The sequence below is a fragment of the Anser brachyrhynchus genome (genome assembly GCF_964034855.1).
Source record: "Anser brachyrhynchus genome assembly, chromosome: 34".
NCBI classification, from domain to species: domain Eukaryota; kingdom Metazoa; phylum Chordata; class Aves; order Anseriformes; family Anatidae; genus Anser; species Anser brachyrhynchus.
This window is the reverse complement of record NC_137727.1, coordinates 182,178-194,688: the sequence shown is the minus strand read 5'-3', so window position 1 is coordinate 194,688 and position 12,511 is coordinate 182,178. Positions and strand designations below refer to the sequence as shown.

Sequence of the window (12,511 nt, the reverse complement as noted above, 5' to 3'; positions counted from 1 at the left end):
TAGATTTTGGGGTGTCCCTTATAGGATTTGGGGTGTGCCTTATAGGATTTCGGGTGTCCCTTATAGGATTTGAGGTCCCTATAGGTTTTGGGGGGTCCCTATAGATTTGGGGGGGGGTCCCTATAGATTTCAGGGTTTTTTTTAGGATTTGGGGCGTCCTTTATAGGATTTGGGGCGTCCCTTATAGGATTCGGTGTCCCTCACCCCTCAGGGCGCCCCCGCGATGCCGGGGGGCGGCCCTATAGGATCGGGGGGGGGGTCCCCTATATATTTTAGGGGGGGCTCACCCCGCCCCCCCCCTATATTTAAATCCGGGGGGGGGGGGACCCCAAAAATTTATAGGGCCGCCCTCCTCACCCCCTTTCTTTTTCCCCTACGGGCCCTATAGGATCGGGGGGGGGGGTCCCCCCTATATATTTTAGGGGGGGCTCACCCCGCCCCCCCCTATATTTAAATCCGGGGGGGTGGACACCCGAAAAATTTATAGGGCCGCCCTCCTCACCCCGTTTCTTTTTCCCCTACAGGCCCGGACCCCAAAAGCCGCCGTCCGTCCGTCGCCCCCCCCGAAATCTCCTCGTGCTTGGGGGGGGGGGGGGGGGGGGGGAGGATCCGAGACCCTATAGAAAAAAAAGGGGGGGGCGTGGGGGGCCCCCCCCAAAAAAAAAAAGGGGGGGGGTGGGGGGGACACCCCGAAGATGGCCGACCCCATCATGGACCTCTTCGACGACCCCAATCTTTTCGGGCTCGACCCCCTGGGCGACGACGCCCGCGACCCTATAGAGGAGGCTTTGGGGTTGGGCCCCCCCCCGGCCCCCCAAAACGACCCCGCGCCCCCCCCCGCCGCCCCCGCAGCCCCCCCAAAACGAAGCCCCCACCCCCCGCCCCACAACCCCCCCCCCCCCGCAACCCCAAAACCCCGAGGTGCTGAGCCCAGGGCAACCCCTTTATGGGGGGTGTCGGCCGCCCCCCGCCCCAAAAATCGTCATCCTAAAAGCGCCCCCCCCCCCCCCCAAAATTCCCCTATAAGCCCCGGGGGGGTCAACGGGGGCAAAATCACCTTGGCCAAAGTCCTCCCCGCCCCCCCCGTAAGGCCCGGGGGGGCCGGCGGCCCTATAGGGGCGGTAACGGGGCCGGGGGGGGTTATAGGGTCGGGGGGGGGCGGTTATAGGGTCCGGGGGGGGCGGGGGGGGCCGCCCCCCCGTCAAGCAGTTGGTGCTGCAGCCCCTAAAAGCCGGGGGGGGCGGGGGGGGCGCCCCTAAAACCGGGCCGTCACGCTCACCTCGGCGCCGGGGCAGGTGAGGGGGGGGTTACGGGGTTTTTTTTGGGGTTTTGGGGGGGTTGGGGGGGATTTGGGGTTTTGGGGGGGGGATTTGAGGGGGTTTCGGGGGGGATTTGGGGGGGATTTGGGGTTTTGGGGGGGTTTGGGGGGGATTTGGGGTTTTGGGGGGGGTTTTGGGGTTTGGGGGGTTATGGGGTTGGGGGATTTGGGGGATTTGGGTGGGGGCTTTGGGTTGGGGTTTTGGGGTCTTTGGGGGATTTGGGGTCTGGGGGTTTTGGGGTCTTTGGGGTCTTGGGGTTGGGGGTCTTCAGATTTGGGTCTTCGGGTTGGGGTCTTCGGTTTAGGGTCATTGGGGTTTTGGGGGTCTTTGGGTTGGGGTCTTCGGGGTCATTGGGGGATTTGGGGCCTTGGGGTTTTGGGGTCTTTGGGGTCTTGGGGTTGGGGGTCTTCGGATTTGGGTCTTCGGGTTGGGGTCTTCGGTTTAGGGTCATTGGGGTTTTGGGGGTCTTTGGGTTGGGGTCTTCGGGGTCATTGGGGGATTTGGGGCCTTGGGGTTTTGGGGTCTTTGGGGTCTTGGGGTTGGGGGTCTTCAGATTTGGGTCTTCGGGTTGGGGTCTTCGGTTTAGGGTCATTGGGGTTTTGGGGGTCTTTGGGTTGGGGTCTTCGGGGTCATTGGGGGATTTGGGGCCTTGGGGTTTTGGGGGTCTTTGGGGTCTTGGGGTTGGGGGTCTTCAGATTTGGGTCTTCGGGTTGGGGTCTTCGGTTTAGGGTCATTGGGGTTTTGGGGGTCTTTGGGTTGGGGTCTTCGGGGTCATTGGGGGATTTGGGGCCTTGGGGTTTTGGGGTCTTTGGGGTCTTGGGGTTGGGGGTCTTCGGATTTGGGTCTTCGGGTTGGGGTCTTCGGTTTAGGGTCATTGGGGTTTTGGGGGTCTTTGGGTTGGGGTCTTCGGGGTCATTGGGGGATTTGGGGCCTTGGGGTTTTGGGGTCTTTGGGGTCTTGGGGTTGGGGGTCTTCAGATTTGGGTCTTTGGGTTGGGGTCTTCGGTTTAGGGTCATTGGGGTTTTGGGGGTCTTTGGGTTGGGGTCTTCGGGGTCATTGGGGGATTTGGGGCCTTGGGGTTTTGGGGTCTTTGGGGTCTTGGGGTTGGGGGTCTTCAGATTTGGGTCTTCGGGTTGGGGTCTTCGGTTTAGGGTCATTGGGGTTTTGGGGGTCTTTGGGTTGGGGTCTTCGGGGTCATTGGGGGATTTGGGGCCTTGGGGTTTTGGGGTCTTTGGGGTCTTGGGGTTGGGGGTCTTCAGATTTGGGTCTTCGGGTTGGGGTCTTCGGTTTAGGGTCATTGGGGTTTTTGGGGGTCTTTGGCTTGGGGTCTTCGGGGTCTTCGGCTTGGGGTCTTTGGGGTTTCGTCGTTGGGGTTTTTGGGGTCACTGGGTTTGGGGTCGTTGGGTCGGGGTCTTCGGGTTGGGGTCTTTGGGGTTGTTGGGGTCATTGGGGTCGGGGTTTTTGGGTTGGGGTCTTCGGGGTCTTCAGGGTTGGGTTTTGGGGTCTACGGGGTTGGGTTTTGGGGTCTCCGGGCTCGTTTTTTTGGGGGTCTTCAGAGTTGGGTTTTGGGGTCTTTGGGTTTGGGTTTTGGGGTCTCCGGAGTTGTTTTTTTTGGGGTCTTTGGGGGTTTGGCTGTTTTGGGGTCTCCATTTTGGGTGTTTTTGGGTTCTCTGGGCTTGTTTTTTTTGGGTTCTCTGGGGCTGGTTTTGGGGTCTTCAGGGTTGGGTTTTGGGGTCTCCGGGGTTGTTTTTTGGGGGGTTTTGGGGTTTGGATGTTTTGGGGTGTCCGCATTTGGGTGTTTTTGGGTTCTCCGGGGTCGTTTTTTTGGGGGTCTTTGGGTTTGGGTTTTGGGGTCTTCAGGATTAGGTTTTGGGGTCTCCGCGGTTGTTTTTTTTGGGGTCTCCAGGATTATTTCTTTTGGGGTCTTCCGGGTTGGGTTTTGGGGTCTCTGTGGTTGTTTTTTTTGGGGTCTCTGGGGTTTGGCTGTTTTGGGGTCTCTGCATTTGGGTGTTTTTGGGTTCTCCGGGCTCATTTTTTTGGGGTTCTCTGGGGCTGGGCGTTTTGGGGTCTTTCGGGTTGGGTTTTGGGGTCTCCGGGGTTGTTTTTTTGGGGTCTTTGGGGTTTGGCTGTTTTGGGGTCTCCGCATTTGGGTGTTTATGGGTTCTCCAGGCTCGTTTTTTTTGGGTTCTTTGGGTTTTGGGGTCTCCGGGGTTGGGTTTTGGGGTCTCCGGGGTTGTTTTTTTTTGGGGTCTTTGGGGTTTGGATGTTTTGGGGTGTCCGCATTTGGGTGTTTTTGGGTTCTCCGGGCTCGTTTTTTTGGGGGGTCTCCAGGGTTGGGTTTTGGGGTCTTCCGGGTTGGGTTTTGGGTCTCTGGGGTTGTTTTTTTGGGGGTCTTTGGGGTTTGGATGTTTTGGGGTGTCCGCATATGGGTGTTTTTGGGTTCTCCGGGCTCGTTTTTTTTTGGGTTCTTTGGGTTTGGGTTTTGGGGTCTCTGGGCTTGTTTTTTTTGGGGTCTCCAGGATTATTTCTTTTGGGGTCTTCCGGGTTGGGTTTTGGGGTCTCTGCGGTTGTTTTTTTGGGGGTCTCTGGGGTTTGGCTGTTTTGGGGTCTCTGCATTTGGGTGTTTTTGGGTTCTCCGGGCTCGTTTTTTTTGGGTGTTCTGGGGCTGGGCGTTTTGGAGTCTTTCGGGTTGGGTTTTGGGGTCTCCGGGGTTGTTTTTTTGGGGTCTTTGGGGTTTGGCTGTTTTGGGGTCTCCACATTTGGGTGTTTTTGGCTTCTCTGGGCTCGTTTTTTTTGGGTTCTCCGGGCTCGTTTTTTTTTGGGGTTCTTTGGGTTTTGGGGTCTCCGGGGTTGGGTTTTGGGGTCTCCGGGGTTGTTTTTTTTGGGGTCTTTGGGGTTTGGATGTTTTGGGGTGTCCGCATTTGGGTGTTTTCGGGTTCTCCGGGCTCGTTTTTTTTCGGGCTCTCTGGCGTATTTCTCCCCCCGTAACCCCCCCCCCTCGCGCCCCCAAAAATCTTGCAGGGCGAATCGAAACGCATCACCCTGGTCCTCCAACAACCCCCCGCGGCTGGGGGCGGCTCGGCGGCGCCCCCCCAGGGCCAACGCCACCTGGTCCTCGGTAGCCTCCCCGGCAAGATCGTCCTGCAGGGCAACCAGCTGGCCGCCCTGGGCCAGTCCAAGGGGGGCACCGGGGCAACCGGCCAAGGTGGTCACCATCCAGCTGCAGGTCCAGCAGCCCCCCGCGCCCGGACCCCCGGGCAAGGCGGGGGGGGGTGCCGCGACCCCCCCCAAAATCCAGCTCCTCCAGCAGCCCCCCAACGCCGGCGGCGGGGCGGCCCCGGTGGCGGTGGTGCCGCAGGTGGTGGGGGGCGCGGGGCAGCGCCTGACGGTGCCCGCTCAAGGTGGTGCTGCAGCCGCAGGTGGGTTTGGGGCGGGGGGGGTTTTGGGGGGGTTTTGGGGGGAAACGAGGGGGTTTGGGGGGGCAGGGGGGGGAGGGGAGGGGGTTGGGGCGGGGGGAGGGGGTTTCGGGGGGTTTTGGGGCGGGAGGAGGGGGTTTCGGGGGGGTTTGGGGTGGGAAGAGGGGGTTTGGGGGGTTTTGGGGTGGGAGAAGGGGGGTTGGGGGGTTTTGGGGCAGGGGGAGGGGGGTTGGGGGGGTTTTGGGGCGGGAGGAGGGGTTTCGGGGGTTTGGGGTGAGGAAAAGTTTTGGGGTGGGAGGAGGGGGTTTTGGGGGGGTTTTGGGGTGGGAGGAGGGGTTTTGGGGTGATTTTGGTGAAGAAGAGCGGTGTTGGGTGGGATGGGCATTGTTGGGTGGTTTTGGGGTGGGGTGGGACATCGTTGGGTTGTTTTGGGGTGAAATAAGGGGTTTTGGGGTGGGAGGAGGGGGTTTGGGGTGGGATGAGCATCGTAGGGTGGTTTTGGGTGGGAGGAGGGCTTGGGGTTGTTTTGGGGTGGAGATGAGCACTTTTGGGTTGGTTTTGGGTGGGATAAACGCAGTTGGGTTGGTTTTGGGTGGAGATGGGCACATTTGGGTTGGTTTTTGGGTAGAAATGAGCACATTTGGGTTGGTTTTGGATGGAGATGAGCATCGTTGGGTTGGTTTTGGGTAGAAATGAGCACATTTGGGTTGTTTTGGGGTAGAAATGAGCACATTTGGGTTGTTTTTGGGTACAAATGAGCGCATTTGGGTTGGTTTTGGGCAGAAATGAGCGCATTTGGGCTGGTTCTGGGGATGGAGATGAGCGGAATTAAGTTGGTTTTGGGTGAAGAAGAGCACATTTGGGTTGGTTTTGGGTAGGATAAATGCCGTTGGGTTGATTTTGGGGTGGAGAAGAGCACATTTGGGTTGTTTTTGGGTAGAGATGAGCACATTTGGGTTGGTTTTGGGTAGAAATGAGCACATTTGGGTTGTTTTTGGGTAGAGATGAGCACATTTGGGTTGTTTTTGGGTAGAGATGAGCACATTTGGGCTGGTTTTGGGTAGAAATGAGCGCATTTGGGTTAGTTTTGGGTAGAAATGAGCGCATTTGGGTTGGTTTTGAGTAGGATAAATGCTGATGGGTTGTTTTTGAGTGGAGATGAGCACAGTTAAGTTGGTTTTGGGTAGAGAAGAGTACATTTGGGTTGTTTTTGGGTAGAAATGAGCATATTTGCATTGGTTTTGTGTGGGATAAATGCCATTGGGTTGGTTTTGGGGTGGAGAAGAGCGCATTTGGGTTGTCCTCCACGGAGAACCTATCACACCGGAGAGGCCCCTCCATTTTGGGATTGTCTCCCCCCCCCCCCCCTCGCAGGCGGGCTCGTCGCAGGGCGGCTCGGCGGGCTTGTCGGTGGTCAAAGTCCTCAGCAGCACCGAGGTGGCCGCCCTGGCCGGCCCCCCCGGCTCGCGGGGCGCCTCGGAGGAGAGCCGCAAGCTGGAGCACCAGAAGAAGCAGGAGAAAGCCAACCGCATCGTGGCCGAGGCCATCGCCCGCGCCCGCGCCCGGGGCGAGCAGAACATCCCCCGGGTCCTCAACGAGGACGAGCTGCCCAGCGTCCGGCCCGAGGAGGAGGGCGAGCGCAAGCGGCGGCGGAAAGGGGCCGGCGAGCGTGGCGGTCCCAAGGAGGAGCGGCCCCGCAAGGGCAAGGGGCAGGGGGGCTCCGGCAAGAGCAAGGGGCGCAGCAAACCCAGGTGAGGACGGGGTGGGCCTTTGTAGCCAAACGGTGGCCACCGTTGACCTTTGTGACCATCGTTGGTCTTTGTGGTGGCCATCGTTGAGCCTTTGTCGCCATCGTTGGTATTTGTGGTGGCCATCATTGAGCCTTTGTGGCCAACGTGGGTCTTCATGGTGGCCATCGTTGAGCCTTTGTGGCCATCGTTGGTCTTCATGGTGGCCATCGTTGAGCCTTTGTGGCCATCGTTGGTCTTCATGGTGGCCATCGTTGACCTTTGTGGCCATCGTTGGTCTTCGTGGTGGTCATCGTTGAGCCTTTGTGGCCAACATGGGTCTTCGTGGTGGCCATCGTTGAGCCTTTGTGGCCAGTGTGGGTCTTTGTGGTGGCCATTGTTGACCTTTGTGGCCAGCATGGGTCTTCGTGGTGGCCATCATTGAGCCTTTGTGGCCAGCATGGGTCTTCGTGGTGGCCATCGTTGAGCCTTTGTGGCCATCGTTGGTCTTCGTGGTGGCCATCGTTGACCTTTGTAGCCAACGTTGGTCATCGTTGAGGCTATCGTTGAGTCTTTGTGGCCAACGTGGGTCTTCGTGGTGGCCATTGTTGACCTTTGTGGCCAAAGTTGACCATCGTTGAGGCCATCGATGAGCCTTTGTGGCCAACATTGGTCTTTGTAGTGGCCATCGTTGAGCCTTGTGGCCATCGTTGACCGTTGTGGCCATCGTTGGTCTCCGTGGTGGCCATCGTTGGCCATCGTTGACGCCATCATTGAGCCTTGTGGCCATCGTTGGTCTTCGTGGTGGCCTTCGTTGAGCCTTTGTGGCCATCGTTGGTCTTTGTGGTGGCCATCGTTGACATTTGTAGCCAACGTTGGTCATCATTGAGACCATTGTTGAGCCTTGTGGCCATCGTTGGTCTTTGTGGTGGCCATCGTTGAGCCTTTGTGGCCATCGTTGGTCTTCGTGGTGGCCATCGTTGACCTTCATGGCCAACATTGACCCTTCTCATGTCCATTATTGACCCTTGAGGCCAACATTGGTATTCGTGGTGGCCATCATTGACCCTTGTGGCCATCGTTGACCTTCGTCATGTCCATTGTTGACCTTTTTGGCCAACGTTGGCCTTCATCATGTCCATCGTTGACCCTCATGGCCAACATTGACTATCATCATGTCCATCGTTGACCTTCATGGCCAACTTTGGTCTTCATCATGTCCATCATTGACCTTTTTGCCCAACGTTGACCTTTGTCATGTCCATCGTTGACTCTAATGGCCACCGTTGGCGTTCATCATGTCCATCGTTGACCCTCATGGCCAACATTGACCATCATCATGTCCATCGTTGACCTTCATGGCCAACTTTGGTCTTCATCATGTCCGCCATTGACCTTTTTGGCCAACGTTGACCTTTGTCATGTCCATCGTTGACCTTCATGGCCAACTTTGGTCTTCATCATGTCCATCGTTGACCCTCATGGCCAACGTTGACCTTCATCGTTGACTCCAACGTTGGTTCTGTTGCACCCACCGTCGGCGTTTTTGGCCCCTAAACCAAATTTTGGCCTCGTTGACCCCAAATTTTGGCCTCGTTGACCCCAAATTTTGGCTTCGTTGACCCCAACCTTTGGGCCTCGTTGTCCCCAACCCTCGTCCCACCACCCCTCGCCCCCGTTGCCCCCAACCCTTGGTTCTCATCGTCAACCTCCCCGCGTTTTGCCCCGACCTCCTCCCCGTTGCCCCAATTCCTGGCCTTTTTGCCCCAAATCCCCGCCCGTGGGGCCAACCCCGCGGGCGAGCCGCCTGTCCCCTGTCCTCCTAACCCCCCGCCCCATGTCCCCCAGCACCATCACGCCGGTGGTGGGCAAGAAGCGGAAGCGCAACGCCTCCTCCGACAACTCCGACGCCGAGGTGATGCCGGCGCAGTCGCCGCGGGAGGAAGAGGAGACCAGCGTGCAGGTACGGAGATGAAGGCCACTGGGGGCCGGGGGGGGGTCTCCACGGGGGCGCGGCCCCCCCTCACCGCCTCCTTCCTTCCCTGCAGAAGCGGCGCTCCAACCGGCAGGTGAAGCGCAAGAAGTACACCGAGGACTTGGACATCAAGATCACCGACGACGAGGAGGACGAGGAGCTGGACGTGACGGGGCCCGTGCGGCCCGAGCAGCCCCCGGCCCCGCAGCCCCCAGCCCCGGAACCGGAGCCCGAGGGCGAGACGTTGCCCTCCATGCAGTTTTTTGTGGTGCGGGGAGGGGTCTTCTCTTTTTAAACCCCCCCCCTCCCGGGTTTTGGGGGGTGGTGGTGGGGGTCTTCGCGTCCCGTTTTTAGCTCCGCCTTCGCCGCGGGCTTCATCGTTTCGTCTCCGTTTGCTCCTCCTCCTCCTCCAGGAGAACCCCAGCGAGGAGGACGCGGCCATCGTGGACAAGGTCCTCTCCATGCGGGTGGTCAAGAAGGAGGTGAGGGACCCCCCGGGTGGGGGGGGACCCCAAAAGAGGGGGGGGGGGGGACGGCGTTTGGCCAACGTTGACGCCCCCGCCTTGCTCCCTGCAGCTCCCGTCGGGGCAGTTTACGGAATCCGAAGAGTTTTTCGTCAAATATAAGAATTAGTAAGTGGGCGGCCAAGGCGGAGGCTTGGGGTGGGGTTCGCCATCTTCTCAGACCCTTTTTTGGGTCTTTTTATGGGGTTTTAGTTTTCTTGTAGAGTTCTACAGCGTTGGTGGGGGGAGAAACCCAACCGGGGGGCGCGTAGATGAGCCCAACGTGCAACGGGACGACCCGTTGACGTCTTGGGGTGCTTCTAGGACGCGACGACCCCCTTTAATAAGAGGCCGGGGGTTGAAATCGCGGTTTTTTGGCCCAAAATAGCTTCGCTGGAGGGTTGCCGGGGGATTTTTTTTTTGGTGGGTGCCGTGGGGGTGTCGACGCCGCGGATGTTTGGGGGTCCGGGTGATTTACTCGCGATTTACTCGGCGGTTTACCATCGCGCGGTAGCTCCTACTTGCACTGCGAGTGGGCCACCATCGACCAGCTGGAGAAGGACAAGAGGATCCACCAGAAGCTGAAGCGCTTCAAGACGAAGATGACGCAGATGCGGCACTTCTTCCACGAGGTGCCTGGTTTTGGGGCCGGGGGGGGCGCTTTTGGGGGCTCGGGGATCAGTTTTTTGGGGGATTCTCACCCTTAAAGACATTTTTGGGGGGATTTTTTGTATCTCACCACCTCTTTTTTCTAAAATAATAAGGGATCGGGAACAGAGAGAACATTCTGGGGGTTTGGGGATGAGTTGTTGGGGGATTCTCACCCCTCAAGATGTTTTTTGGGGGATTTTTTGTGTCTCACCACCTCTTTTTTTTAAAAATAATAAGGGATTGGGAACAGAGGGGACATTTTGGGGGCTCGGGGATGAGTTTTTTGGGGGATTCTCAGCTTTCAAGAGTTTTTTGGGGGGATTCTTTGCGTCTCACCACCTCTTTTTTTCTAAAATAATAAAGGATCGGGAACAGAGGGGATGTTTTGGGGGCTCGGGGATGAGTTTTTTGGGGGATTCTCACCCCTCAAGAGGTTTTTTTGGGGATTCTTTGCGTCTCACCACATCTTTTTTCTAAAATAATAAGGGATTGGGAACAGAGGGGACATTTTGGGGGTTCGGGGATGAGTTTTTGGGGGATTCTCAGCTTTCAAGAGTTTTTTGGGGGGATTCTTTGTATCTCACCGCCTTATTTTTTTACAAAATCGTAAAAAAATAAAGGACGAGGAACCTTTCAACCCCGATTACGTGGAGGTGGACCGCATCCTGGACGAGTCGCACAGCGTCGACAAGGACAACGGGGAGGTGAGCGGGGAAGGAGGAACGGGGACGCGGCGGGCCCCCGACCCCGTAAACGACGTCCCCTGACGGCCCCGTCCTTTTGGGGTTCCTCCTCCTCCAGCCCGTGGTCTACTACCTGGTGAAGTGGTGCTCCCTGCCCTACGAGGACAGCACCTGGGAGCTGAAGGAAGACGTGGACGAGGGGAAAATCGGCGAGTTCAAGCGCATCCAGGCCCGGCACCCCGAGCTCAAGCGCCTGGTGAGAGCGGCCGCGTCTTCTCCTCGCCTCCCCACCGTGGCGGCAGCTCCGTCGTCCCCTAATCTTTTAATTTTTCCCCCCCAAAAAACAAGCCCCGCCCCCAAGCCGGCTCCTGGAAGAAGCTGGAGCTGTCCCACGAGTACAAGAACCACAACCAGCTGCGGGAGTATCAGCTGGAGGGGGTCAACTGGTTGCTCTTCAACTGGTACAACAGGCGAGTTAACGGGGCGGGGAGGGGGAAACGGGGTCGGGGCCCGTCCCCGTAGGGTTTCGGGCCGCCAACGGGCCACCAACCCGGCGTCCCCGGTGCCACCCCGCAGGCAGAACTGCATCCTGGCCGACGAGATGGGGTTGGGCAAGACGATCCAGTCCATCGCCTTCCTGCAGGAGGTCTACAACGTGGGCATCCGCGGCCCCTTCCTGGTCATCGCGCCCCTCTCCACCATCACCAACTGGGAGCGGGAGTTCAACACCTGGACGGAGATGAACAGCATCGTCTACCACGGCAGCCTGGCCTCGCGGCAGATGATCCAGCAGTACGAGATGTACTGCAAGGACTCGCGGGTACGGGCGGCTTCGGGGTCTTCCGGAAGCTCCCGTGGTGGAAGGGAGGGCGAGGGTAGCTCTTAGGTCCTCCGAAAACTCCTGGAGGACCTCCCGAGGGAGGCTTTTAGGTCCTCCGGAAGCTCCTGTGGTGGAGGGAGGGCGAGGGTGACTCTTAGGTTCTCCAAAAACTCCTGGAGAACCTCCCAAAGGTGGTTTTTAGGTCTCCAGAAGCTCCTGGAGAACCTCCTGAAGGTGGAAGGAGGATGAGGGTGGCTTTGAGGTCCTCCTAAAGCTCTCGGAGAAGCTCCCGAGGGTGGTTTTTAGGTCCTCCAGAAGCTCCTGGAGAACCTCCTGGTGATAGAAGGAGGGCGAGGATGGCTTTGAGGTCCCTCAAAAGCACCCGGAGAACTTCCTCATGGTAGAAGGAGGGCGAGGGTGGCTTTAGGTCTTCCAGAAGCCCCCGTGGAACCTCTTGAAGATGGTAGGAGGTCAAGGGTGGCTTTGAGGTCCTCCTGAAGCTCCCAGAGAAGCTCCCGAGGGTGGTTTTTAGGTCCTCCAGAAGCTCCTGGAGAACCTCCTGAAGGTGGAAGGAGGATGAGGGTGGCTTTGAGGTCCTCCTAAAGCTCTCGGAGAAGCTCCCAAGGGTGGTTTTTAGGTCTCCAGAAGCTCCTGGAGAACCTCCTGAAGGTGGAAGGAGGATGAGGGTGGCGTTGAGGTCCTCCTAAAGCTCTCGGAGAAGCTCCCGAGGGTGGTTTTTAGGTCTCCAGAAGCTCCTGGAGAACCTCCTGAAGGTGGAAGGAGGATGAGGGTGGCTTTGAGGTCCTCCTAAAGCTCTCGGAGAAGCTCCCGAGGGTGGTTTTTAGGTCCTCCAGAAGCTCCTGGAGAACCTCCTGGTGATAGAAGGAGGGCGAGGATGGCTTTGAGGTCCCTCAAAAGCCCCCGGAGAACTTCCTCATGGTAGAAGGAGGGCGAGGGTGGCTTTAGGTCTTCCAGAAGCCCCCGTGGAACCTCTTGAAGATGGTAGGAGGTCAAGGGTGGCTTTGAGGTCCTCCAGAAGCCCCCGTAGAACCTCCTGAGGGCGGAGGGAGGCCGAGGGTGGCTTTGAGGTCCTCCAAAAGCCCCCATAGAACCTCCTGAGGTGGCCTTTAGGTCCTCCAGAAGCTCCTGGAGACCTTCCTAAGGGTAGAAGGAGGGCGAGGGTGGCTTTGAGGTCCTCCCAAAGCCCCCGTAGAACCTCCTGAGGGCGGAGGGAGGCTGAGGGTGGCCTTGAGGTCCTCCAAAAGCCCCCGTAAAACCTGCTGAGGTGGCCTTTAGGTCCTTCAGAAGCTCCTGGAGATCTTCCTAAGGGTAGAAGGAGGGCGAGGGTGGCTTTGAGGTCCTCCAAGAAGCCCCATTAGGACCTCCCGAGGATGAGGAGCCGCGGCTGGAGCCTTCC

General features: G+C 58.4%; 1 protein-coding gene across 1 annotated transcript in view; it reads left to right on the top strand.

Annotated features, from left to right (window-relative positions):
- Nucleotides 1-695: 695 nt before the first annotated feature.
- CHD8 (chromodomain helicase DNA binding protein 8) overlaps nucleotides 696-12,511 on the top strand; it is a gene marked incomplete at its 5' end in the record, with an annotated part of 35,423 nt that continues 23,607 nt past the window's right edge. The window contains 17 exon segments of the mRNA XM_080571584.1: nucleotides 696-793; nucleotides 1,028-1,085; nucleotides 1,147-1,255; nucleotides 1,258-1,295; nucleotides 4,341-4,499; nucleotides 4,501-4,710; nucleotides 4,712-4,738; nucleotides 6,110-6,486; nucleotides 8,311-8,425; nucleotides 8,511-8,705; nucleotides 8,851-8,919; nucleotides 9,014-9,069; nucleotides 9,455-9,572; nucleotides 10,212-10,295; nucleotides 10,393-10,530; nucleotides 10,623-10,748; nucleotides 10,855-11,094. Coding sequence (XP_080427710.1) covers nucleotides 696-793; nucleotides 1,028-1,085; nucleotides 1,147-1,255; nucleotides 1,258-1,295; nucleotides 4,341-4,499; nucleotides 4,501-4,710; nucleotides 4,712-4,738; nucleotides 6,110-6,486; nucleotides 8,311-8,425; nucleotides 8,511-8,705; nucleotides 8,851-8,919; nucleotides 9,014-9,069; nucleotides 9,455-9,572; nucleotides 10,212-10,295; nucleotides 10,393-10,530; nucleotides 10,623-10,748; nucleotides 10,855-11,094 — 2,217 coding nt within the window.